We start from the raw sequence: 24,703 nt of genomic DNA on the forward strand, positions 1-24,703 counted from the left end.
GTTACCAGCCTGTACAAGCCCGTTCCCCTCCTAGCTTTGGTTTTTGTCTCTCATTCCTGACAAGCCATTATCCGACACCCGTATTTAGGCCAACCACCAAAGCAAATTCCTTTATCTGTTTAGGCACCAACACATGAAATGTTACGTTCATGCTCATCTTATCTTCGTTTGTCTCGGCGTACTGTGTACTGCGTGTCTCCCACTACAAATTATTACAAAATCCATTGACAATTTTTTTGTTCCACAGCTTCAACATATGTTTAGACAATTTGCAGATATGGCAATGTCAAAAATGAATGCAAACACCCCCAAAATCATATTATGTAGTGCTACCAATCTCAAAATGACATGAATGAGATAGGTTACTGTAGAAAAGTGTAACCTTTTACATATTCCGGCCTCTTTTTTCCTTTTTCCTCTATTTTTCAAAAAAATAAAATAAATGAATATATAATTTTATGCAATTACATCTGAACAATATGCTATTTACAGAATTCCGACAGTCCCTAGTTAATAGCAATAAGAGGAACTCTGGAATCTCTCACTGATTGAGCGGCTTCATATGCCCCGATATGTTTAACATCTCCATTTGCATGTTTAGGAGATCTTGCATCCCAGAATGACCTCAACAATTCCTCAAACGATGGGGTTCTTAGTTCTTCTATGGATGAAACACTAGGTAAATTGAAGAGTCTCTTTCTTGGTGTTGAACAAGATGGTTCGTCGACCTGTATGGCACCGTAATTTAAACATGAAAAATTATAAACCAGTAACCAGTGAAATATTGTCGAGGCTAAAACATACTATACTTGAGTCCTTAAGTCACTTTCTTACCACGTATTCGTTGAGAAGACATTCCCCTGCATGTTCAGTTATCTCTACAATTTTGTGGTAATGACCACCCTTTAGTTCTCTCAAATCACCACAGCAAGGAATAATCATAGAGTTCAGATTCCCACAAGCTTCATGATCAAGTTGCAATGAATCTGCAAGTGTTTTTAACTTTTCAGATGACGTTTATTGTATTATTTATACCTAGGTAACAATGATGACGCATAGATGTAACACAAAAAAATACTGACGATCAATGGATGAGTTAATATCCTTATTTGCTATTCCCGCATCTTCAAGTGTAGTTGACACGGCACTAGAGAAACGGGAACGTAGAGTTTGATTAGCTTCAATTCCTCCCCTGGCCACATAGCAATTCAAAAAAGGGTTAACAAAATGTGTTTTCTTTCATTGATCTTTATTGGGAAATACAAGACCTACCTAACAATAGTATCCACAGAAGCAGCATTTCTCTTCTCCAGACCAAGCAAAGACTCTTGAGCTTTTCTCCATTGTTGTGAACCTACTTTTGCCTTGTTGAGGCTGCAGTAGTTTTTGTTCAGTACAGGAATCGCTAAATAGAAGAGAATAATAGACTGGAAATATAATATGCATTATCCTAGCTCATACATACCAGATTTGAAGAACCTCCACGAGGTCTTTCTTCCCAGATTCTACAGCAGAGGTATCCTCCTGATAGTTGGATTCTGTTTTTTCCATGTGAACTCTCCATTCTGTCTTGACAGAAGAAGTGGAATCCTGCATGGTTAATGCTTCTTGCCGCAGTTTACTGGTTCTACAGTTTGCACTTTCTCTAAGATCATTGACTGTCATTTGAACCTGATATGATAAATATCAAAAGGAACGTTATGTTCATCATATGTACTCATGGACGTCATTACAGGTAAACTTAGCATATTTAAAAGCAAAGGTTACCAATTGTTTCTTTCTTGCATTTGAACTTGCTAGCATTTCTGCCACTTTCTCCAGTAGTTGCTTTTCTTCATATGCAGTACACTCCTAAAAAAGAATGAGAAGCATCAAAGGTTAGAAAAGAAAAATGAGTGTAAACCATATCAAACCATGATTTATGCAAAATTCTCCAAAAAGAAGGTACTCCGAGCACCTCAAACTTCTTCTCAAGTTCACACAATTTCTGATCATTGACCAATTGTGCTTCTTCCACAATTCGAGTCAGACTAGATGCATGCCTGTCTATTGTCTCAAAAAAGTTCACCGTTATTTTAGATACTGCACGTGTACTCTCTACTGCTCTAGCATGCGCCTGAATGAAAAATAGCATAAATTTCAGGATATATATCACAGCAATTCAGTCAAAAAACTAAAAATAACAGACCTCTTGTTGTTGACGAGCATAAGCTGTTAAATTGGCCTCTTGCTTGTGGAGACTACTTTGAAGATCATTTAGTAACGAATCAGCTTCTAAGGCAATTCCTTTAAAAAGCTGAACCACATAAATTGAGTTAAAAAGGGCCAGAAATCTTAATTAGAATCAACTTAAGGTTAAAGACAACTTACATCCTCCAAGGCAGATGAATGCTTGGCTACTTCAGATTTCAAGTCATCGTAAGTTAACTGGTTATTTACTTTAAGCTCCTCAGCTAAATCATCCAGAGCTTTGATACCAGAACCATACATGTTTTTCAACTTTCCTACTCGTTCTCTAAGATCTTCGGTAGCCTTCAAAATCATACCAAAATGAAGTTCACAAATCAGAAAACTGAAGTTTAACAAATGAATACAATCACATCGTTTGTTAACCCACCTTTGCTTTCATTGATACAAAAGACTGCATATCTTCATCCATGTCCTTCAGTTGCTGCTCTTGATGCATTACTGAAGCTGAAACTGTCTTGTGCAAAACTTCAAGTTGTTGAGCTAACTGAGACTGGAATTTCTGGATAAGTATTCTATTTCCTTCTTCAATTTTATCCTTCCGCTCTGAAGGTTGGAAAAGGCAATTTCATCCATGATGTCAGAACCATGTGCTTCTCCAATTTTAGAAAACCATTAGAGAATTACACTCACCAATTTTTGAAAACAGGTTTGACACATCTGATGCAGCATTCTCAAGCTCTGATCGTAGTTCAATAGCATGCTCCACAAGTTCTTTCTCTAGAAAAGGTATGAAAATTTGTTGAAATTAAAAGATTGGAAGTATAATGATCTTACCTAAGGCATGAAACGAGTAGCATTTGAACCAACCCAGAAAACGTATCTAATAGGGAACACACAAATGGCACAATTACTAACCAGATTTTAGGAGATTTGATATCAAAAATTCCTTTTCCTTAATTGTTGCATTTGCTTGTTTGTGCCTCTCCTCAAGATCAAACAACAACTGCTCAGTTTCTTCTAGACTTTTCTGAAAATACAGATGTCAGGTGTAAGTTCAATTCTTGAATAGATAAAATGTCCAGAACTAAAGAATGCAGTTAGCACAGCCACTTTTACCTCAGTTTTTTCAAGTTTAATACTTAATTCAGCAGTCAAAAGTTGCTGAGAATTGTAGAGTTCTTGAAGCTCCATCAATTGCTACACACATATGGCCAGTTCGTGTTTCAATAGCTAAGTAATCAATAAACAAAACAAATGTAGGAGTATAATTAATAATGAAATATACCTTATCCTTAGACTCTGCTTCTAGTTCCATGCGTTCTATCTTCTCAGCCATGGCCTAGAAAAACATAGTGAAAATTTAAGATTAGGAATATTTCCAGAATTATAACAGTATATTCATATATTTAAACACTTATTAGGAAACCTTCTTCTCTGCTTCTTCATGAAGGTAGCGATCACGTGGTATATAGATTCCATTCTTCTCTCTTGCTGCATACACCTCTGTTTAACATAAATAAGAAGAAGAAAAAGACTACATTTCAGCACTGAACCAGAGGGAAAAAAAGAGAAAGAACAACCAACAGACTATTAGAGAAAAAAGAGCACCAATAAAAACAAAGGGACAGAAGCTACATTAATATGGAACGGTCAACGACCTTGTTTTAGTCTGTCAATTTCAGAATACAAATCCTTAATCATTGCAGATTTCATCATTTTCTGATTAATCTGAAAAAAAAAATCAACTTTAAACTATTAGACATGCTCTGCTACCTGATAAAAGGAGCAAAAGGTTGATCAAAACGAAGGAGCAGCTATAAAAAGTCACCTCTGGTTTGTTCTTGATATTTTTTGCACGGTGTGCATAATCCAAGGTACTAAGGGTTTCTTCCAAACAGTGAATGGAAGGGGATATTGTTGCAATAATGCACGTTTTGGTTTTACCACCCAAGGAATCCCTCAACAATCTGGTTAATTTGCTATCCCTGATATAGTAAGATATATCTTAATAATAAAATCACTCTCCACATTTAAAAATAATCAAAAAATGAAAAAGAGATTTGACTAGAAAAGTTGCAGTTACTCATACCTATATGGAACATGACCTGAGTGCTCAACTAGAGCATTAATCACTCTACCAAGTGTAAGCAAGCTTTTATTAATCTCCCCAGCCTCCCTTGCTCTACTCTGCAAGTATTATTTTTTTTCATAGTGAAGCTCCAAAGTAATGATTTTTTTCAGACAAATGCCATAGAACGAAGAGGCAGAGATGATGTCAGCAGTGAAAAACACTAAATAAATAGACAAGGCCCAAATGGTAATTCAATTTCAGAAATACAGTGAAGCGATATTACACAATTTAGACACTATCAATATTCTTACATCCCGACTACAATAAGTTATCTCCCAGGAAGTATGTCAAACAGAGGTTTTCACATTTTTACCATTTAAATGCATGTGCCAACATTTAATCATCTGTACCTCTCTTGCACCAGATCGTGAAATATTCTCAGAGCCTGCAAGATCCACAAGATTTAGCTTCCCGCATTTAATCATTTCCTCACCCTCTGGAGTGGATTCCTTAATATGAATTGTGATAGAAAATATGGAGTGAGAACGACTGCTTTGTTTGTTGAGAAGAGTCTCAGCTGTACGCCTCTTTGCAGAACCTTTTTCCAATATCTTGTAAATTTCATTTGCAGTGCAAACAATCTCTTCTTCCAAACCCCTGACAAAAACACCCCCCTTCCCGTCCTCCATTAGAGCAATTGGTTTCCTAGACTTGTCATCTATAAATTTTGTTGTCTCCTCAGGGGCCAAAAGATCACTTATTTCCTCATTGTAAAGCTCTAGAAACGTTACTTTCATGTTATACTCAGCATTCTGAGCTTCCAATATATCAAAAATCTGTTTCACAGCTCTCGGGATGACACCAGCATCACTCGGAAATTCGCCATTCTGCAGAATCAAGCAGCAAAGAAAGAAAGAAATTTCAATACAAAGCAATGAGAAAATAACAGAGTTTATTAGGTGACATGAATAACCTTCTTTCTTGCACCTCCTTCCATTGTGTAAGTCTTCCCTGTCCCGGTCTGTCCATACGCAAAAATAGTGCAGTTATAGCCCTCGAGCACTTCATACACAATTGGAGACACTGCCTGCTCATACAGCTCTTTCTGTTGAGAGTTAGGACCAAACACCTACGCCAAAATAGCCCAAAATCAGCATAATCGCACGGTACAATCTTATCAAGATCATGATTACGATTGATAAGAGAGTAGGTACATAGTAATGTCACAATAATTAAAGAACTCCGAATTCAAAATTTAATTCCTCAACGTTGTTGTCTTCTGGAAATCTGAAAGTACATTTAATGAAATTCTCTCTCCTAACTCGAGCCTTCAATGCATAAGCCGTTCAAATTACAACAACACTTTATTATCCTCAATTCAAAGAGCACAACAATAATTTTAAAAAAAAAAGGAAAATGCAGAAAACCTTGTCAAACGCGAAGGTTCTATCGATCTGTTTGTTGGCGATGCTCTGAACAGCTGAAACCTCTCGTCTACCTTCGTTACACGATATCACAACCGGCGTGTGCAGCCTCATTTCATCTTCACTCAACGGCCTGCAGAAACGACACCGATTTTATTTTATTTCACTTTTCAGTTTCGGAGCCGTAAAACGCTAAACAAGCTCAATGACCGAGTCAGCGGCGAGTTAGAGCGAGTCAAACTCACCTGCACCGTACGAGAACCTGCACATTGACGCCTTTGTCCTTATCATACTTGCCATGAGTGCTGGAATTTGAATCCGCAGATCGCAGATCTCGCGCCGGCTTATCGCTGGAGCGCGGCGTCTGCGACGGCGACAACGGTATCATTCCGCCTGCTCCTCTTCTCTGCTGCGTCTCCATTGCGGTTCCACCTTCTAAATCGGTTCGGCGAATCGCGATCAGTGAAACGCTTCTTCCGGCGTCCTCTCACTGCGTGCGATTTGCGGTGCGATCCGCGCGACGGAAGAGTGAAAGTGTGAGAGTGAAGCTGCGAAGAGAAGAATGAAATGTGCGGATCGTGCAGGAAGAATAATCCGCTGCGGAGTTGAAATCGGAAGTTACAGTGTGCCGGCCTTCTAGTGTGTTCTGTTTCAAACGGAACTTCACGTGAGAAGTGGTGGAGTCAAAGACTGTTCACATTACACACAACACAACCAATGCCTTTAAGATATCTTTCTTACTATTTTTTATGCTTAATGTGTATATCTAATAGTATCAAGAGAGAGTACCTCTTTTGGGAGCTGAAAGGGAAAAAAAAGTGGTGCAATTAGACAAAAGTAAATTATTAATATAAAAAAGGAAAATGGAAATTGAATTTTGAAGATCGTTGAGGGGCGTTTGAAAATAACTGACGGAAAGTTATCAGGAGAAGGACGGGGATGACGGCGTCTATGTGGGACGTTTCACGTATCATATCATCCGACCGTTATAAAGAGGAGAAGCTAGGTAAATAGAAATTGTTTACATTTTTTTTGAATTTTTTTGAATTACAATTTTTCCGAATTCAAGAGCTTTTCTAAGTGCGATTAGATTTGGGATTACACTTGCTTTAAGAAGAAGTAGGTCCCTTAATCACTGTTTTAGAATTAGGTTTTTCCTGCGATTATTGCGTGGAGTTATTGTTCCTATTATGATATGATTCTGCAAAGAAAAAAGGTTCCTATCACTGAGGAGAAAAGCACGCGAAATGCCCAAGGACCCACTGCATGATTGGTTGCTTACAAGGAAATTACACACTGATAATTGATTATATTTTTTAATCTTCCCTTGCTGAATAGTCTAATAAGGGTTTTTTTTTTAAGTTGAATAGTCTAATAAGCGTTTCTTTTTTAAGTTTGGTTTTCATATTGATTTTTGTTCGAGATCTCATATCGATTAGAGATTAGAGTCTTTCATTGTATATAAGTGAGTGCAAACTTCATCTCATGAACCCGTTTTATGGGATTGAGTTAGGCTTAAAATTCACTTCTTAATATGGTATCAGAGTCATTTCGAGTCTATCCTAACGAGTGTTTGTTAGATTTATCAGGCCACCCACTGTCGAGCTGTTGGACCACCCATAATATGTTATCTCAAACACAAGTTGACAGTCTCGACGTGAGGGGTGTATTAGTTAAGAGTGAAATGTTGGAAGTATTTATCTTCCGAGATTGGGTGGAGTTGAGATAGGATGGAGCATAATTAAGTGGCTGGTATTGTTGAAATCTTCCTCGTTCTTGTCTTTGAATAGAGAACATGATGAAAGCAATGCAAAGTTAAAGTGAAAAATTTGATGAAAAATGTTAGAGAAAGGAAACGGGAGAAGGAAGTTTGGTGGCTGAGGAAAGAAAAGACAGAGTGGGGTTTAGCAATGTGGTATAGTAGTGGTACAAGTTACCCCACTTGATAGAGTGAGCCACATGCCACTTGGTTTCTGTGATTCTATCTTCCATTCCTTTTTCTTCCTTTTCGTTTCTTAGTACCTTCTAATCTTGTGACTCAATATGTTTAAAATTCATATCAATCAGCAAGATTTTTTTGTCTAACACATTATTTTGAAATTTAGATCAAAACTTAAAATGATGGAGTTATTCACAAAATACAACAAGCTTTGGGAGTTAGCCATGCCGCCAAATACTATATTTGATTTATGGTTGAGCAAAACGCAAATTGGCGTGAACCGAAAGGAAAAGATTTTTCTTTTCACTCATGATGTTTAGACTATGTGTCAAAGTAAATCATCATCCAAAGTGCAAGTAAATAATCATCCAAATTAGTGTAAGTATATATAGTTCTTTTTATGAGTCAGTCATCATCAAAATTAGTAGAAGTATAGTTCTATTTTATGAGTATAATGGCATGATAAGGGATGATGAGTGACCTGTGTACTGTGAGGATAGTGAGGGATTCAAATACTACTTAGGTTTGTTGATGAGTGATTGATGTGTCGGTGATCTTCGTGTTTTCTTCTGTCTCCTTCCTTTAATGTTGGCACTCAGTCGGACTAGGGATATCTGGGATTGTACTCCGACACTCAAGTCATTTTTTTTGTCAAGAGTGTGTTATATTGGGATCTGAACCCGTACCTTACTCTTTTATCATGCCCCTTTTATACAAGTGTGTCATTTGTTCCCATCTGTTACATGTTGGAGATATTTTTTAGATCTTTTAGGTTACATCCTCGGACAATCAATCACAGTGTCGACTGATACAACTTGATCTATCAAACAAACTCATATTAAAATAAATTTAAAATGATTTTAATATTATTTTAAAAAATAAAATTTAAATTTAACTTAATTTTTTGAAATTGACTCATAAAATTAGGTTTGTACTCATTCACTTCTATTTATTGGTATATCTCTAGTCGATATGAGATTTTTAAACATTTTCAATTTTTTTTTAACATTTGGTAGCCACACCTAATCTGGTAAATAGATAATAAATACTACTCTATATTTTAAATGTCATGTGTATTAATTAATTGTCTTAGTATATTAAACGGGTGATTTAAAAATATATACAATTATTATTATCAGCCCTAATTGTAGCAGTCTAACTTCACATTAACATGGCCTGCATCCTACCCAAAAGAAAAAAAAAAAAAAACACGGCCTGCAACGTTGTTTAACCCGAAAACGACTTCAAACCATCATCTTGACATCAATGACAGCATGGGAGGGACCATTTTCACAAGTAAGATTAAGATTGGATTTTAATTCCCCAAAACTTTAAGGTTAACCCAATCAAATTGTTAAACCAATTTATAAAGCAATATTGATACTTATTTATATGGAGATTGGGAAAGAACAGTATGTGTCAGTTGTAAGCAAACATATAGGTATCCACTTTTCAACAGGTGAAATGTGGTCATGTGAAAAAAAGAGGAAGTTACAGCATAAAGTTAAAAGTGTATATATACTGATGCAGAATCCACCACCCCTCTATTAATACGATTATTTATAGGAACACTATCCTTAAATATTGTTACTTAAGACACACTCTATCTCTGTCTATGCTTCGTATGTACCCTTCACGTCACTGTTCCTTTTAGTTTGCTGACAGATGGATGCCTCTTCTCTGACATCTACACATGACTAGGTTCTCTGTGTTTGCTCCTCACAAATTTGTTCTCCACCTTTGCCATTTTTGCAAACATAAAAAAATTTCAGTGCCATTTTTGCTCTCGGAAAGTTCGTAAATCAGTAACACCAACCATACTCTTCCGTATTCCTTCAAATTAAGCAAGCTAGGTTATTAAGGAAAATTTAGAAATCACTCCAACCTAATACAAATATAAATTGTCACAACCTGCCAATATAAATTTCCTTTCTTAAGCATAAATAAAGTTTAGTTATAATGTATTATATAATTAATGTAATTTTTTAAACTTATTCTTAAGATAGCTAATTTAAAAAAACAAAACAAATGTTTCTATATATTATGTGATCTAATGCCCCGTATCTTATTTATTTTATTTCCATTTTTATTAAAATCATGTGCAAATATAATTATGACTTAATATTTATATATTTTACAGTTGTTTTTCTTATTAACACGGTATTTTCTCAAAACTATAAATTTATAATTTAGTTAAAATATAGTTTGTATCATACTTTTATAATATATAATAATTAAACCATTCAAATTTTGAATTAGAAATTTCCTTTTCTATATTTTAAAACTTTGAAATTAGCTTTTTATAATTTTTCATTTAAGTTGTAGTGAATATAACATTTTTAATAATAAACTACATTAGACTCCTTGGAATTTTCTCGATATTTTCAATAGTAGAGACGTTGAGTTTTTTATTTGCTTATTTAAACTTGATTTTGTTATGGCTACTATTGTAATAAATACTGTCACAAAATATTATTTTATGGAAAAATAATATTAATAATAATAAAATAATGTCAAAAATTAATGTCATAAATAATGGGCCTGCACAATCATTTAATATTTAGTGTTTACAATTAAAGGGTTATTTGAAATTGAACAGGTAATTGCACTTACAAGTAAGATTAAAAAAATAAAGAAAAAAAGAGAGTATTGGTCCAATTTTGCTTTGGAAGAAGTTGATGAAGTTGGAAGCATGCTTTCAATGGGACAAATATGTAAATTGAATAATGGTGCTCCATGTGAATGTACACTTTAAACAAATATCTGTACTTTCATCTTTTTACAGGAAAATGCTTGCTATGTATTCATTGAAGTATAGATAAGTATTAATTAATGTTGGAAAGATGTATTATAGTTTACCACCCATTACCTTATTCAAATTAAATTTATTTTATTATTATAGTCATAAATTCACAATGAAATAGTTATATTAAAAAGTTAATTAATTATATATTGATTGAAAATATTATGATTTAAAAAAATAATTATAATCCATAAACAGGAGTAACATCAAGAAGACTTTTAATTCATAAATATAAAAATCTACATCTGTATATATTAAAACATAATTAAATTCAATGGATAGTTGAATTACAACAAGGGAAGTTTATTTATGTTTTAATAATAAACATAACTTAAAAAATTAATATAAAAAGTTAAGTAAATGAAGAGTTTGATAGCAAACTACTAGTTTGGAGAGAGAAAAAAAGGTTTTTTTTTATAAAAAAACTTTCATGTTATGCATAACTATGCTACTTGACATCTCAGTAGGTTGACACCTCAAATAACAACAATCATTTGTCATCACATGAAACAAATATTATTAAAAAAAATACAAAAATGTGGAAAGACTACACTAAATCTGAAAAAGATATTGATGTAAGTTCTTTAGGAGAATAATTTGTCGAATACCTTCTTGAACAACATAATGAGATTGAGTTCGTTTTCAGATTATTAGTTTAACATCATCTATAGTTCATTTCTTCCTATTGTAATATAATTTTTTCACTTTTCTTTTTCAACTGCCACTTTGAAGTCCAAATCAATGACATATGAGCTTAACAACCTACTTTTACAAAAAAGTAAAAAATAAAAAAGGTTTTTCCCATTTTGTAATTTTTCAATTTTTAAATTAAATTAATTCATTTTTAAACACCCTTAATTGACAGAAATAGATAAATAATAAGTAATAATATATATATATATATATTACAGCAACATAATTTTTAATTACTTATTGTATTAATTTTAACTCAAAAAATAATTTATACTTTTGTTTATTATATTCTCTCCCTGCAAATTTTATCAAATTACAAGATAGGTACTTATAAAAAAATTATCGTACTGGTCAACGTGTTTCACATAACACCTGGAAGCAATGACGAAAAGCCAAGTTAATGTTTGTGGGAATCATACATGCATTAGTTTTTTATTGCCTTCTATATAGAACCTTTTTTCATGGCCTTAGCAGGGCATTAATAGTAAAATAATAATAATAATAATAATAATAATAATAAAAATCTTATAGAAGCATAAGCACTATTTTAGATTCAAATAACATTACTCTTACAAATACTTTAATCTTCAAATAGTTAAAATACTTTTATAATAACTTACTAGAGTAGTGGAAGGATAAATTTAATGTCAAGTTTACATTTTTAAGAGACAAATTCAAAATTATAAAATTAATGTGATGATACATTATTATATTAATATGAACGTTTATGACCTAAGTACTTAAATTTATTACCCTCGGAAACTCGAAGGGAAAAAAACACTATCATCACTCACAAGTCTCACACAAATGGACTTTGGGCTTAAAAGCCCCATAACCTCTGCATTCTGCACCTCATGTTTTAAACATGCATCTTCATAGAATTCTAAATTACTATTTTATCCCTGTAAACATAGCATTGTGTTTGTTTCTCGCATTTGATACTTAGGTGATATGGTGATGGTTATCGTAGTGGTAGTTGTTGTGCTGGATTTAGGGTTTATATCTTTGGTCAAACTCTTTTTATTTTTATTAATAAAATGTCATTTATTATTATTATTATTATTATATATATTAAAGTAATATTATTTATATTCTACTTAGAACTTCATGATGATATTACATTGTATTATCTTGTCTTTTATCATTTTTTATTACACTTAGTATCGGTAACATAATTTATTACTTAGCTCAACTTTCAGGTAAAGTTTATGAATAAACTATCGTTTAATAAAAAAAATTAAATTAATTTCGAGATTATTATTCAAGTGATTTCAAACTATGTTTTTTCTTTATTTGAAAAGAGTTTTAGTATACAAACGAAAGTGATATATAATAATAGCAATGATTATAGCTGTACATAATACTAATAATTCCAGTAACATGTGATGATTGATGGTAATAATTATGATTACATTTATGATGATAGTGATTACTTTACCATAATAATAAGAAATTAATATAATAGTTGTAATATTTAAAATAAGGTAATTGGGTTTTTTTATGAATATCAGAGATTTGATAGCTTACAAATATTTAAATAAAATTTGAAATAAACGTTTTAATCTATTGTTTTATTTGGGGATAACGGTAATTATTAATACATCTTCTAACACTTAAAAAAGATTATTATATAAAAGTTAATTTTAGATAAAAATAATGATTAATTATTATATTAATTAAGTTAAATATTATTTAATAAATTAAAAATTATTAGTATTTAAAGTAATTTTTATATTTAATAAAAGTTTATAAATTAATTTGTAAAAAAGACTAATTTAGATCCTCGGATAATTAATAGCTAAAATTTTATTAGATATGAATTTAAAAATTAATTTATAACTTTTTACTAATAATAAAACTTTTTTAAATACTAATCATATTTTTATTTATAAAATTATATTTAATAAATAAATAATTATTTTTTTAAAGTTAAATTTTATTTAATAATTAATTTAGTGTAATAAAAAGATTCTCTTACTCACATGACCTCTTGTTTTTTTTTTTTAGACAAGTTAACTGGTTTGGCATTAAGTGTTATATTATTTTTACTATGTTTCTTTGTTTTAAAAAATATATATAAACAAAATGTACATAAAAAAATCGTAATCCGCACATATAAAAAAATAATCAACTTATAAAATAATTATAGTTAATGTTGGTTGAAAAATAACTGATTATATAAATTCAAAATCACTTTAGTTATAACAAAAAATAAAATAAAAAACAAAAACGTATTAATATTAATCAAGAAACACTGTTAATATTGATTTTTTTTTCATTAACATCAATGAAAAAATAACTCTAACCTACATTCATAATAAAATAATATTCATATTAATTAAAAAATAAACACAATTTTAATATATAAAAAACTTCCACTTTCATTTATCTTCAATCAATACAATCCTAGTCACAGTAAAATTGATAATATTTTGACTAAAATTGAATTGAAGAAACAGTACAAAAAAATAGACATAAATTTTAAATTACCAATAATTTCAAATTTTACTCTTGTAATAAAATTTAAAATTATCTAATTTTTAGTAATTTAATCACTTTCATAAAATTTTAAAATTTAAATTTATCTAAAACTATACGTTTTTTTTTAAGAATTTATAAATCTGATTAAAAATATATTATCCTGTTAAAAGTATCTTTCCAATCCCATTATAAAACAGTTAACACATAATACAAAACCAAATGCATCATGGAAATCTCTGAAGAGAAAAGTTAATCAGAAAGCAAACTGCAGTAATAAGAGAAGTCTTTCTAATGACATCCTTGTATTGCCTTAAGATTTTTCCATCCCTATTAATTGCTTCAGAAGCACTTTTTTTTTCTATTTTTTAATTGTTTATTGTAAATTTCCCATTTGTTATTGTATTATATGGTTTGAGTTTTATGACCTTAATTTTAATCTGCGACCTATTATTGATAATAATAAAAATGTCATTTTTATTTTTTAGATAGGGGTGAAGCTATATAATTTATTTTGGATTTAGTATTCCAAAATTATTCTAAATTTATATTTTTAAAATACCTTTCTTGATTAATTTAGTATTTCAGAATTATTCTAGATTTATATTTTTAAGATACCTTTCTTCATATTTTCAAAACAGTTTTTCGGAATAACTTTTGAGTATGTTTCTGAATTTATTTTCTTAAACATATTTCTGAATTTTGTTTTGTAAAACTTCTTTTACAAAATATTTTTTTTTTAAATAAATTGTTTTTCCAATTTTATTCCAAAAAATCATTTTTAAAACAGAAATTAATATATTTTAATTTTCTTAACACCATCATTTTTCTCTTATATCCAAATTACAACTCTTTAAATTATTCTTTTATTATAAAATTCTATTTTTATTATTTTAGGTAAAATAGGGAGTGTAAAAAGGATACTTTCCTTTTGAGGGATGTTATTTTGACAGGGATGTGAAAAAGTATAATTTTTGTTTCCTTTTTTAGATGTGTAAAGTAACTTTTTCGTAATCTTTATTTTTGAGCTTATGCATGTTGGAATGACACTGATAACTCATGACAATGAAACAAAACAACACCAGTGAATATTACATATTTTTTATTTATCAGAAGTGTTATCATTCACCTCAACTTTGAACACATGAGATTTTTGTAAAAGAAAAGAACAGAAAGGATAAACAACTATATATATATATATATATATATATATATATATCACTCTTGATGGTAATAGAAGTGATGATGTTCATTCTTGATGAGGAGAAGATTGAGCATAGTAATTATGGTAATGAATGGAAATACCAGGAGCCTTTCTCTTCTTGAGAATGTCCATGCCCCCGAGGAAGAAGACGATGGGTGAAAGAGTGGTCCAGTCCTCGTTCTCTGCGCTGTACCCAGCCAAGAGTTTCTTTCTGGGATAAACCTTGGTGAGTTCATTGTACTTCTGCAACAGCAAAGAGGGGTTCGTAACAAACTCAACCTCTTTCTGGAACTGGTAATCCACAAAATCAACCAAGAAGGAGACAGAAGAGTAGAGACGAGAGTAGAAGTCCTTGTTGAGATCAGACGGTGAAATGGAGGCTTCGCTGATCACCCCATTCTCCTTCAGGTTCCTTATCAGCTGTCCCACGCACTGGATAAAGTCACCGGGGGAGGCATCGATCTGCTCGTACAGCACGTCAATGCCGTCCACGTGGAGGTTCAGCTCCTCGCTCTGGATGAGCTCCGTGAGGGAGCTGGTGGCGTTGGCGATCCACGTTTTGTTGTCGAGGGGTTTGAAGGGCTGGTGGCTGCCGCGGTTGCCGATGGAGATGAAGACTTTGACATCCACGTCCATGTGGCGGCTCTTCTCCTTGAACAGCTCGATGGCTTGGGCTGTGACCTTGGTGAGGTCCCAGGTGGGGCGGAAGAGGCCGTTGGTGGGGTGGTCGTCGTCGTCGTAGTCGGTGGCGAAGGTGAGGGCGATCTGGTACTCCTTCAGGAACTTGTTGGAGACGAAGACCTGGTCGAAGGAGTCGTCGAAGGTGTATTGACGGAAAATGGACAACATTGTGTGAAGGAAACAGTTTAAGGTTGGGTTTGTTGTGTGTGGGAAATTGGAAACCCAAGTTGCTCCTTATATACTACTGGTGCAGGGCTTCTTGGGTGATGAAGTATTCCTTAATTGATTTTGATGTAAAATATGAAACAATTTATTCATTTTTTACATGACTTTTTCTTCCAAATATAGGTAGTGTAGAATTAAAATTAAAAGAGTGAAATTATTATTATTATGGTGGATTTAGTGAGTAATATATGAATGAAGGTGTGAGAAAAGGAAGAAGTTAAAGGCAAGGTTTAGGGTAAGGTTTAGGGAACTTAATGAAACAGCAATTTGATGATGCTATGATTTCACCAACTCTGGCTAAGTAAAACACAAATACTTTCTCTTCATTGGCTACTTTTGGATATGTGCTCCTGGATTTCAGAAACCTTTAATTACTTTCCCTTCCTCTCATGGCTATCTCAGAATGGAATACTTGCTAATTAAATATTTCTCTAAATATTTTTTATATTTATAAGGAAGTCTTATTGATAAGAAAAAGAGTAAGTTACTCTTCCCACTTGAAGTTTGAAAAATAACATCACTATAATCAATTTCTGTAATTCTCTGAAATATAAATTCATGTAAAATAAATAAATAAATTTTGAAAGATTACAAATTGATGTATTTGACTATATAATTGTCAATTTTTTCATTTTTAACCAAAATTTTATTTCTTATTTTTTATTTTTTACTCTGATTTTTCACTTCAAAAAGTTTAGTTTAATTAATTTTTTTCATGATTCAATTTGAGAGATACAGAGAGAGAGATACAATACCTAAATTATCTGGCATTACCATTGTCAGATTATTGTCGGAAATAAAGGAAATAAAATATCTAAAATAAATTAGACATCAACAAATAGTAGTAAGCCATAAAGTGAACACTGATTAAACAAAAAATTAAATATGTACGTATGTAGAGAAAATTTACCACTTCACTGATTAATCTTTGACTTGTATATATGTAAAAGTATTTGTTAATATAACTCAATCTTTAAAATAAATTTCAATATTTTTTTTTATAATTTTGAAGAATGCGACCTGGAGATGTGCTTCGCACGTGTGGGATATAGCTTGTTTCATTTATTATTATTTCTCTCATTTTTACATCTTTTTCATAGTTGCAGTATTTGATAATGTTGAACAATTTTATTTAATAATTTACCATATAATAAAAAAATTATCACTTCAATATTTTTTTATATAAAAAATCTTATTAATATAAAATAGACGCGATAATAAGTTCTTATTTATTGAATACCTATACAAAATAAAAATAAAATATATAAAAGTTAAACTTGTTAAAGTAATTCCCTAAAAAATACTCATAAAAAGAATAATAAAACTGTGTAATTCGTAATAAAAAAAATCGAAATGTAGAAAAACTATTCTATAATGAATGGGAAGTGATCTAACAATAGAAAGAAGCACCCTCACATAATACTATATTATGATAACCCTAAAACCTAAACCATGAATCCATGTCTATAAATATTAATTGCTATTATAATCAAAAGTGAGAAAAAAAAAATAGATAACAAGCTACTGATAACGTGTTGGACAAAGCATGCACGTGATCAATTTTTTGTTTTCTTTCTAAAAATAATTTCTGATTTTAAATTTCTTAGAATTTTTTTTATAATTTTTAAACTTTTAGTTGCTGCTGGTATTTATTTTCTATAATGTAAAATATTTCGGAAAATAAATTAGAGTTTAATTATCGAAATATACATTTTAAATATTAATTTTGAAAAAGAGTATTCTTAAGGAACGCGAACCGCAGAGAGAAGCGAAGGCCCATGATAATGAAAAATTTTGGGCTATCCTTTGTGACATACCCATTGGGCCATTTAATATGTCCAAATAATGAAGAACTTCTATTGCCTTTCACACACTGATTGGATAAATATTTGGATAAATATTTGTAAAATTATTTTGATAAAATAGATGTTGACTGTATATTTTTATTCTTAAAATAAGATAATTATCAATTTCATTTATTAAAAAATTATTAGCATTACTTCCCCTCAAAAATCATTTCAAACAGCATTAATTTTTAAATATAATAATAAACATGTAAATATTTAATTAAATCGCATTAAATTATATTTAAACACATATTTAGATAATTCTACATGAATGGTGTAAACAGATGTTTTTTTTTTCTATTTAGGATAACAAAAGCTAAAGCTAAATTATAATGTAAATTTTACAAGGAAGGCCCAATGAATGTATCAAAGCCCAATTGATGTGTTGTCCTCTCATTTTTTTTCTATCCTTGTGTCCCATAATTAGAACAATTTTAGTGTAAAGATCTTCTTTATTTTATTTGAGTAAGTTTCACCATGTTAATTTTTTTTAAAATACTTTTTTCCAAAATTTTATCTGTACTTTCATTTTTATATATTTAAAATTTAATTTAATTTTAATAAATGAATACTTTTTATTTTTAAGATTTCATGTTATATAAAATATTCAAATATTAAATTGAAGACTTTCATCACATCACCGTATTTCAATGAAAATTTTGTTATAAGATAAACTTTTATCGTTTCATTTTCTGGCAATAATTCATTCCACGGTTGAAATGAAGAGAAAGATAACTTTAGTTAAGTGAAAAAAAAAAACTAATTTGAAGTTCCCATACTACTGAAGGTTATTTGAAAAAAAAACTCTAATTTATTACCAAATTTAATGTTATTAATTGAATTAACAATCTTTTTAATAATATAAATTAATTAAAAGAGTAGTGTATTTAAGGTCAAAAGTTGTCATTAACTTAGATATTTCTTAATGCTAACAATGGTTACCAGTAAATTTCACTCAGACTTAGAATCAAACAATTTGTTTAAGCTTTAAGATGTAATTCTAATAAATACAAGTGAAAAATGTTAAAAGATATACGTTAACTAAAGATAATCCTATATTATAGTATATAAAGGATACAAAATAAATCATATTTTATAAATTAATTTTTAAAAATTTAGTTAAACTTAAAATAAACTTTTTAATACAAGACCATAATTTTGTAAAGATCCTATATAATACTTAGATACTTAGATGAGATGTTAATTTGTATATAAAAATTCTATATTAAAAATTTTTACATAAAAAAAATTCATAGTAATATTTAACATGAAAATTTTTATATCTAAAAAATTCTATATCAATAAAAATAAAAAATATTTTATAATATATAAGTGAATGTAAATTTTTTTATAAAATTTATAAAGATATAAAGTTTATTTTTAATAAAAATAAATAAATGAAATGAATTTTTTACACCATATATCATCTCTTAAGTTAACTTGTTTGATAACTCCACTATACAACTTTTATGTTTCTTATCCCACTTGTGAAAGGGTTGATCATTAACATTGGTCTTTAATGTAAATACGTGTAGAGTTTTGAGAAGAAAAAAATGAGTGGTTGCACTTTTGTTACTTTATTTTCGAATGATTGAACCATGGAAATTATTACTGCTAGATAAATTTTGAAACCAGCAACAAAGAAAATATGCTAAATGGTTTGTTGAAATTAAGATAGATGAATGATTATGAAATCGGTGGACATAGTATAAGAGCTTCTTCATACTGCAACATTTGTCTGTGTGTGTGATTGTGAATTAGCATCCAAACACTGCCTAACAGCCAACAAGGTCCTTTTGACTCAACATTCCACAATCATCATCATGTCTTCTTATTCATTAGTTGAAGTCTTAACTATTTTATAGAGAACTAAGATTTTAGTTGACCTATGCACATTCCCAACTATAACTTGTTTCTTATCACAAACACCCTATTTATTTGGGAAGCTTTAGATTAATAGGGCACCTACATTTTTTTCCCCACTTTTTTAACTCTTCTATACTTTAAATACAATATTTTTCAATAAATTGTCACTCTTTTTAAGTTTATGCACCCAAAATTTAACATTGTGAATCAATAAAAAAAATTTATTGTTGATATAACTGTAAAATTAATTATCATTAAAACTCATTAAATTTATCATGGTGAGTAATGGGTAATGATGTGATTCTAATATAATTATATTTTATACTTTTATATTTGTCTCTATCGATAAAAACACGGAGAAATCATGTTTAATAGGAAATGAAATGAAAACGTGAAATTCAAGTTAATGTTCATCGAGAAAGAATTAAGACTTAAATTTCTCGTTTAAAATTACGAACAAAGTTTGAAAAATATAATTTTAATAGATTGTTTGTTTTATAATACAATTTACTTTTATTAATAATTACATTTTGTAAATAAATAATTTAAACAAATATTAAAATAATAAATGAATATTAATATTTTATTTTAATAATATATCGAAATGCATTATTTATTTTATATTAAAATTTAAATTAATTTATTATTATATTCAAATACATTTTTTATCTATTACAATTTATAATGATCTTTTATTTTAATTTATTTTATATTTTTTAAAATTATTTTTAGATTAAATTTTTAATTTTTTTTTTATCAATTAAAATTTCAATTAGACTCATCACATAATTCATAAACTTTCATGTTCATTTTCACTTTATTTACCTTCATTCGAACAATCTAATTTTCTTTCAAAATTCCTCTTTTAAATTTATTCTCTCCTCCAAACAAAGCATTAATACATAGTTTATTTTCTAATTTTCTTTTTGCTCGTAAGAGAATGTATAATGGTTAAATATTATTCTTACTAATCTTTGATATCTTTACAATCTTCCTTTTTTTCATTAACTGTTGGGAATATGTCCAATATGCTTTGCTATTTCCTTGAAGTTGGTTAAAGTTATGTGCTAATTAATATGTTTTAGTTTATCTCACTTGGGTATTTTTTTTCTCCTTACCTTATGAGGTGATTAATGTACGTGACTCTAATTGAACATTATAAAATGTAACAAAAATGTAGGTGAATGAACATCATAAAATTGAACTAAAGTTGTATTTGCATACATATTTATACATTAAAACGAAGAGGAATTGAAAGAATGTTGAAGTAGTGATGGTCTAGCAGAAAATGAGCATGAACGTGGAGCTTGGAGGTGAAAGGGGCCAAGAAGTGAAGCTCCATTGAGGTCCAATTTGAAGTGACACATGAGAAGGAGCATTGGCAAATTGTAGATATCCAAAGCCCAATGAGATAGTTTCTAATAAAAATGATGTTGACAGAGAAAATGTGAGCCATTAAAGTTTAGCAATGTGACAACTAAGAAAGTGATATGTAGGAGATGACAGGCTAAACTTAAGTGTAAGGATTTGATCTCTATCCATTTTCCACTCTATCTTTGTTAGCTCCCTTTTCAAATTCTTGAGGCCTCAATCAAAGTTCTTAGAAAAGACATTCAAGCAAGTGTGTTATTGTTAGTCACAAATGCACCCATATGTTTTACATGGACATTAAATAATAAAATATTAAAAAGTAGACTCTAAATTTAAGTCGATATTATAAAACTAGTTTATAAGATGAAGTTTGCACCTAATTATATATTATAATTTTTTTTATCTTTAATTGATGTGGAAGATGATCATCTTATGGCTATTGAGAACAAATCAAATAAGATGGTTCTATTTATTATTTTTAGTGTTTTTGATCTCGATTCCGTAGAAACAAGTCATAGAGATTAAGAAAAAAATAGATCATTCACAACGACTGATGAAGGATTTCTAAAAAAGTTAAAGATTACTAATCCTTTTGAAAATTCAAAATAGAATGAAAAAGAAGAATCTAAAAGAAGATTCTTTGAATACTAAAATTATGTATTGAATTTGGATTCAGTGCATATTTATGTACTATCCTTTGTTGGTCCCGACGGACGGAGGAAACTAAGTTAGCCGAAAGATGATTATCAATTCAAGAATGCATGGTGCTCTTGCTTTTTCAAAATAAGAAGAGGTAGAGAAAATATCTCAATTCAAAATTCGAGTACTAAACGTTATAGCGCTGCAAAGACAAAGTGTGAAAGAATGATTGAGTTTTTCATTTTTTCCATTGCCATTATTCATTAAGAATTTGGGAAATTTTGTGAACATATAGTAGGGTATGGGTCTTATTCTTCTTGTCTTTCTCAATGGGAAGAAAGTAGTGTTGACATCCCACTACACCATCCATTTTTCTTTTCCTTGTGTCTTATTTATTTCTACCCTTTTTGATGGGTGTTTTCAATTTATATTGTGAATGAATATTAGAAGGAAAGTTGTGAAATTTATTAAAAAAAAAAGGTTATTTAGAAGAGAATGGCAAGAGAGTCAAAATGAATGAGTGAAGTGAGTGGGGGAGACTGTTAATGGTGTTGAAAAGAGCCCACAAACCTATAGAAAAGGGCCTTATTGGGCCATACCTAGTTTGGGTGTACACTGTTCATTGGATAGATAGTATTAGTCCCATTAGGCCGGTGCTACAAGATTCTTTTCTTTTCTCCTCTTTTCTCCTTTTTTCTTCAACGTCTTCTCATTGCAAACAAACAAACCCTAACTCTTCATAAAGTTCTTTCACTCAATGCTCCAATACCATAGCTAAATCAATTTTCATTTCTTCAAAAATCAAATTGGAAAACACAAACCCCACTTGCAATTGAATCAAGAATATTGTTTGACCTTTTGATGTAACCTTTGATGAAAAGTCAACCCATATAGAGGGTGTAAACACACTTTGCCTAATGCTTTTTCAACCAAATGTTTATATTATGCTATTATTGAATGACAATTTTATAATATTTATATTATAACATAAATAAAAGCATATTAAGATGGTTTAGACTTGTTCTAAGAAGATTTTAAGAGATAAATGCCAAGAGTAGATTATATGATTTCTAATTAATACGCTAAGAATTATGCAACAATGATTGCTGAAGTATAAATGTTTATGGGATAACATTTTCATTGAAGACTTTTATTTTTACTATTTACAATATAAAAGTCAACTTATTTAATTATGATTCAAAAATCAGATGTGAAAGTTTTTGGGTAAACCATTCCTACAAAATGTTTCAATTGATACTATTAGGTTGATGTATCTGAATGCACCGAATCTTATCATAATATTCTACAATTAACCCTCTCTTTGTTTTCAGGTATGAGATGAACAGAGAGGAAGGAATGAGTGTTTCTTATTATTTTCATAAATGTTAATATATTTAATAAATTTATTTCAATTTACTACAATCTATTATATTTTTATTTTTTATATTAAAAAATACAAATAATTATAGATATTATATATATATATAATTAATTTAAATCTACACAAATAAAATATATCATAATTCATTATTCAAATATTTTTTAATAACAAAGATAAATTTGTAAGCTTACAAGTTACATTCTACATCTTTAAAATAATTTCTGAATTTTCTCGCAATCACTACAAGAAAATCATGAAATAGAAACCAATTTTTAGAGATCAAAATAATTAGTGGCAATAGTAACTAAATTAGAGACCATTTTAGAAACTAAAATAAATTTTGATTTCTAAATTAGTTTATATTATTGTTAAATAGTTTCTAAATTGGTATCTAATTAGCAACCAAGGTTTTAGAGACCAAATTTAGAAACTAAATAATTGATAGTTAAAACTTTGGTTGCTAATTAGATACTAATTTAGAAACTATTTAACAATAATATAAACTAATTTATAAATCAAAATTTCTTACAACTAATTATTTTGGTCTCTAAAAATTGGTTTCTATTTCATGATTTTCTTGTAGTGAATTATCATATTATTCATAAATTTCAACAAATCATATTTACAAATTCCTCTATCATCCATCAATCCAAACAACTTCAAACATATTTTCTATTCCTTACAAATTTATCCTCTCTCCCCTTGGTACAAATTTTATCCTCAATCCAAACACATCTAGCAAGAATAATTTTAAAAAATTCATAAATTCTCGTGTTGCAGTTCTTTTAAAAAAAAAAGTCTTTTTAATTAAAACAAAATAATATAAGTTTTATATCATCATTGGAAATATAAATTCCTTGCAAACAATATACATAGTCATCTGATACTCGTTTTAATAATTAGTTGAAATTGAAAAATTGTGTATTGTTCTATATGACACAAGAGTGTGATACTGGTACGAGACAATATGGGATGATGATAATATTTAATGTTTAGTGAACCAAAACAATGTCATGTAACTCTTAAAAAGAAGGAACACTATCAACTTAAAACCAATTTGGTATAACAGAACAGAAAATTATAAACGATGTTGGAAACTTCAGAAGTAAAAGAAGAAATGTGTGACTTGGTAAGAATAATGAGTTAGATCTATGAACAAGAGAAAGCAAGTTGAAATGCTATGGTGGTAGTACATGTTTATTTGAGAAAAAGCATATGAAATGAGGGAAATGTGTGTGGAAAATAAATGGTGAATCCAAGTTGCGAATGCTCTACGGAAGTGAGAGTTAGAGGAAAAAGATTGTGTGCAGATGCAGAACGTGTTGTGGGGACCAAAAAATGGTGACAAAGATGTTTCATAACATGAATGGAACCCTCCAAATGCAATCGATTGCTCTTTGGGATCAACATTGTTCCCGAACTACCCACCCAAATTCTAGTTTCGAATCCGTCTGGTTATTGTCCCACCCATTCACACTCACTCACCTATTTCTTTTGCTAAATCATTTTATTTCTGGTAACATTCACTTCATGCAACTCTGTTTTCTGTATTCGTTCAAGTCTAGGTGCCAAATCATTTTATGCTTTTGTTCAAAGAACCATAGATGCTACTTTATTATCGACGATTCCATTGGACCTACCTTCGTAAAAATGCCTCTGCACTGCTCCATCACCGTTTCTGCTCCCACTCCAGTTTATTAGAAAACAACTGTTTCCATATGCAAATTACTATAAAAAAAACAGAGATAAACAAAAGAAAAAAAAATGCAAATTACTATAAAAAAACAGAGATAAAGAAAAAAAAAAAGTAAGTGAAAGATATAAGAAATAATATTTCTTTTTTATTTAAATTAAAGTAAAAAATCTGGATATATACGAACATTACGTCCTT

General features: G+C 29.9%; 2 protein-coding genes across 2 annotated transcripts; both read right to left on the minus strand.

The window, feature by feature from the left end:
- Positions 1–293: 293 nt before the first annotated feature.
- Positions 294–6,510, minus strand: LOC137817317 (kinesin-like protein KIN-5D). The gene is made up of 22 exons (XM_068620569.1): positions 5,931–6,510; positions 5,689–5,818; positions 5,235–5,390; positions 4,672–5,148; positions 4,280–4,377; positions 4,019–4,175; positions 3,849–3,918; positions 3,617–3,693; positions 3,476–3,529; positions 3,307–3,387; positions 3,106–3,217; positions 2,881–2,967; positions 2,618–2,793; positions 2,371–2,532; positions 2,189–2,296; positions 1,958–2,116; positions 1,768–1,851; positions 1,466–1,671; positions 1,273–1,374; positions 1,083–1,192; positions 835–986; positions 294–728 (listed from the first exon to the last, which is right to left on the minus strand). Exons 1-22 carry the CDS (start codon positions 6,104–6,106, stop codon positions 507–509), a joined length of 3,156 nt encoding a protein of 1,051 aa, XP_068476670.1. The 5' UTR covers positions 6,107–6,510; the 3' UTR covers positions 294–506.
- An 8,223-nt stretch (positions 6,511–14,733) lies between these two features.
- Positions 14,734–15,704, minus strand: LOC137817320 (ruBisCO-associated protein-like). Its single transcript, XM_068620575.1, has one exon. The coding sequence runs from the start codon at positions 15,649–15,651 to the stop codon at positions 14,848–14,850; it is 804 nt and encodes a 267-aa protein (XP_068476676.1). The 5' UTR covers positions 15,652–15,704; the 3' UTR covers positions 14,734–14,847.
- Positions 15,705–24,703: the final 8,999 nt, after the last annotated feature.

This window comes from Phaseolus vulgaris, unplaced genomic scaffold (genome assembly GCF_000499845.2).
Source record: "Phaseolus vulgaris cultivar G19833 unplaced genomic scaffold, P. vulgaris v2.0 scaffold_30, whole genome shotgun sequence".
In the NCBI taxonomy this organism is placed as follows: domain Eukaryota; kingdom Viridiplantae; phylum Streptophyta; class Magnoliopsida; order Fabales; family Fabaceae; genus Phaseolus; species Phaseolus vulgaris.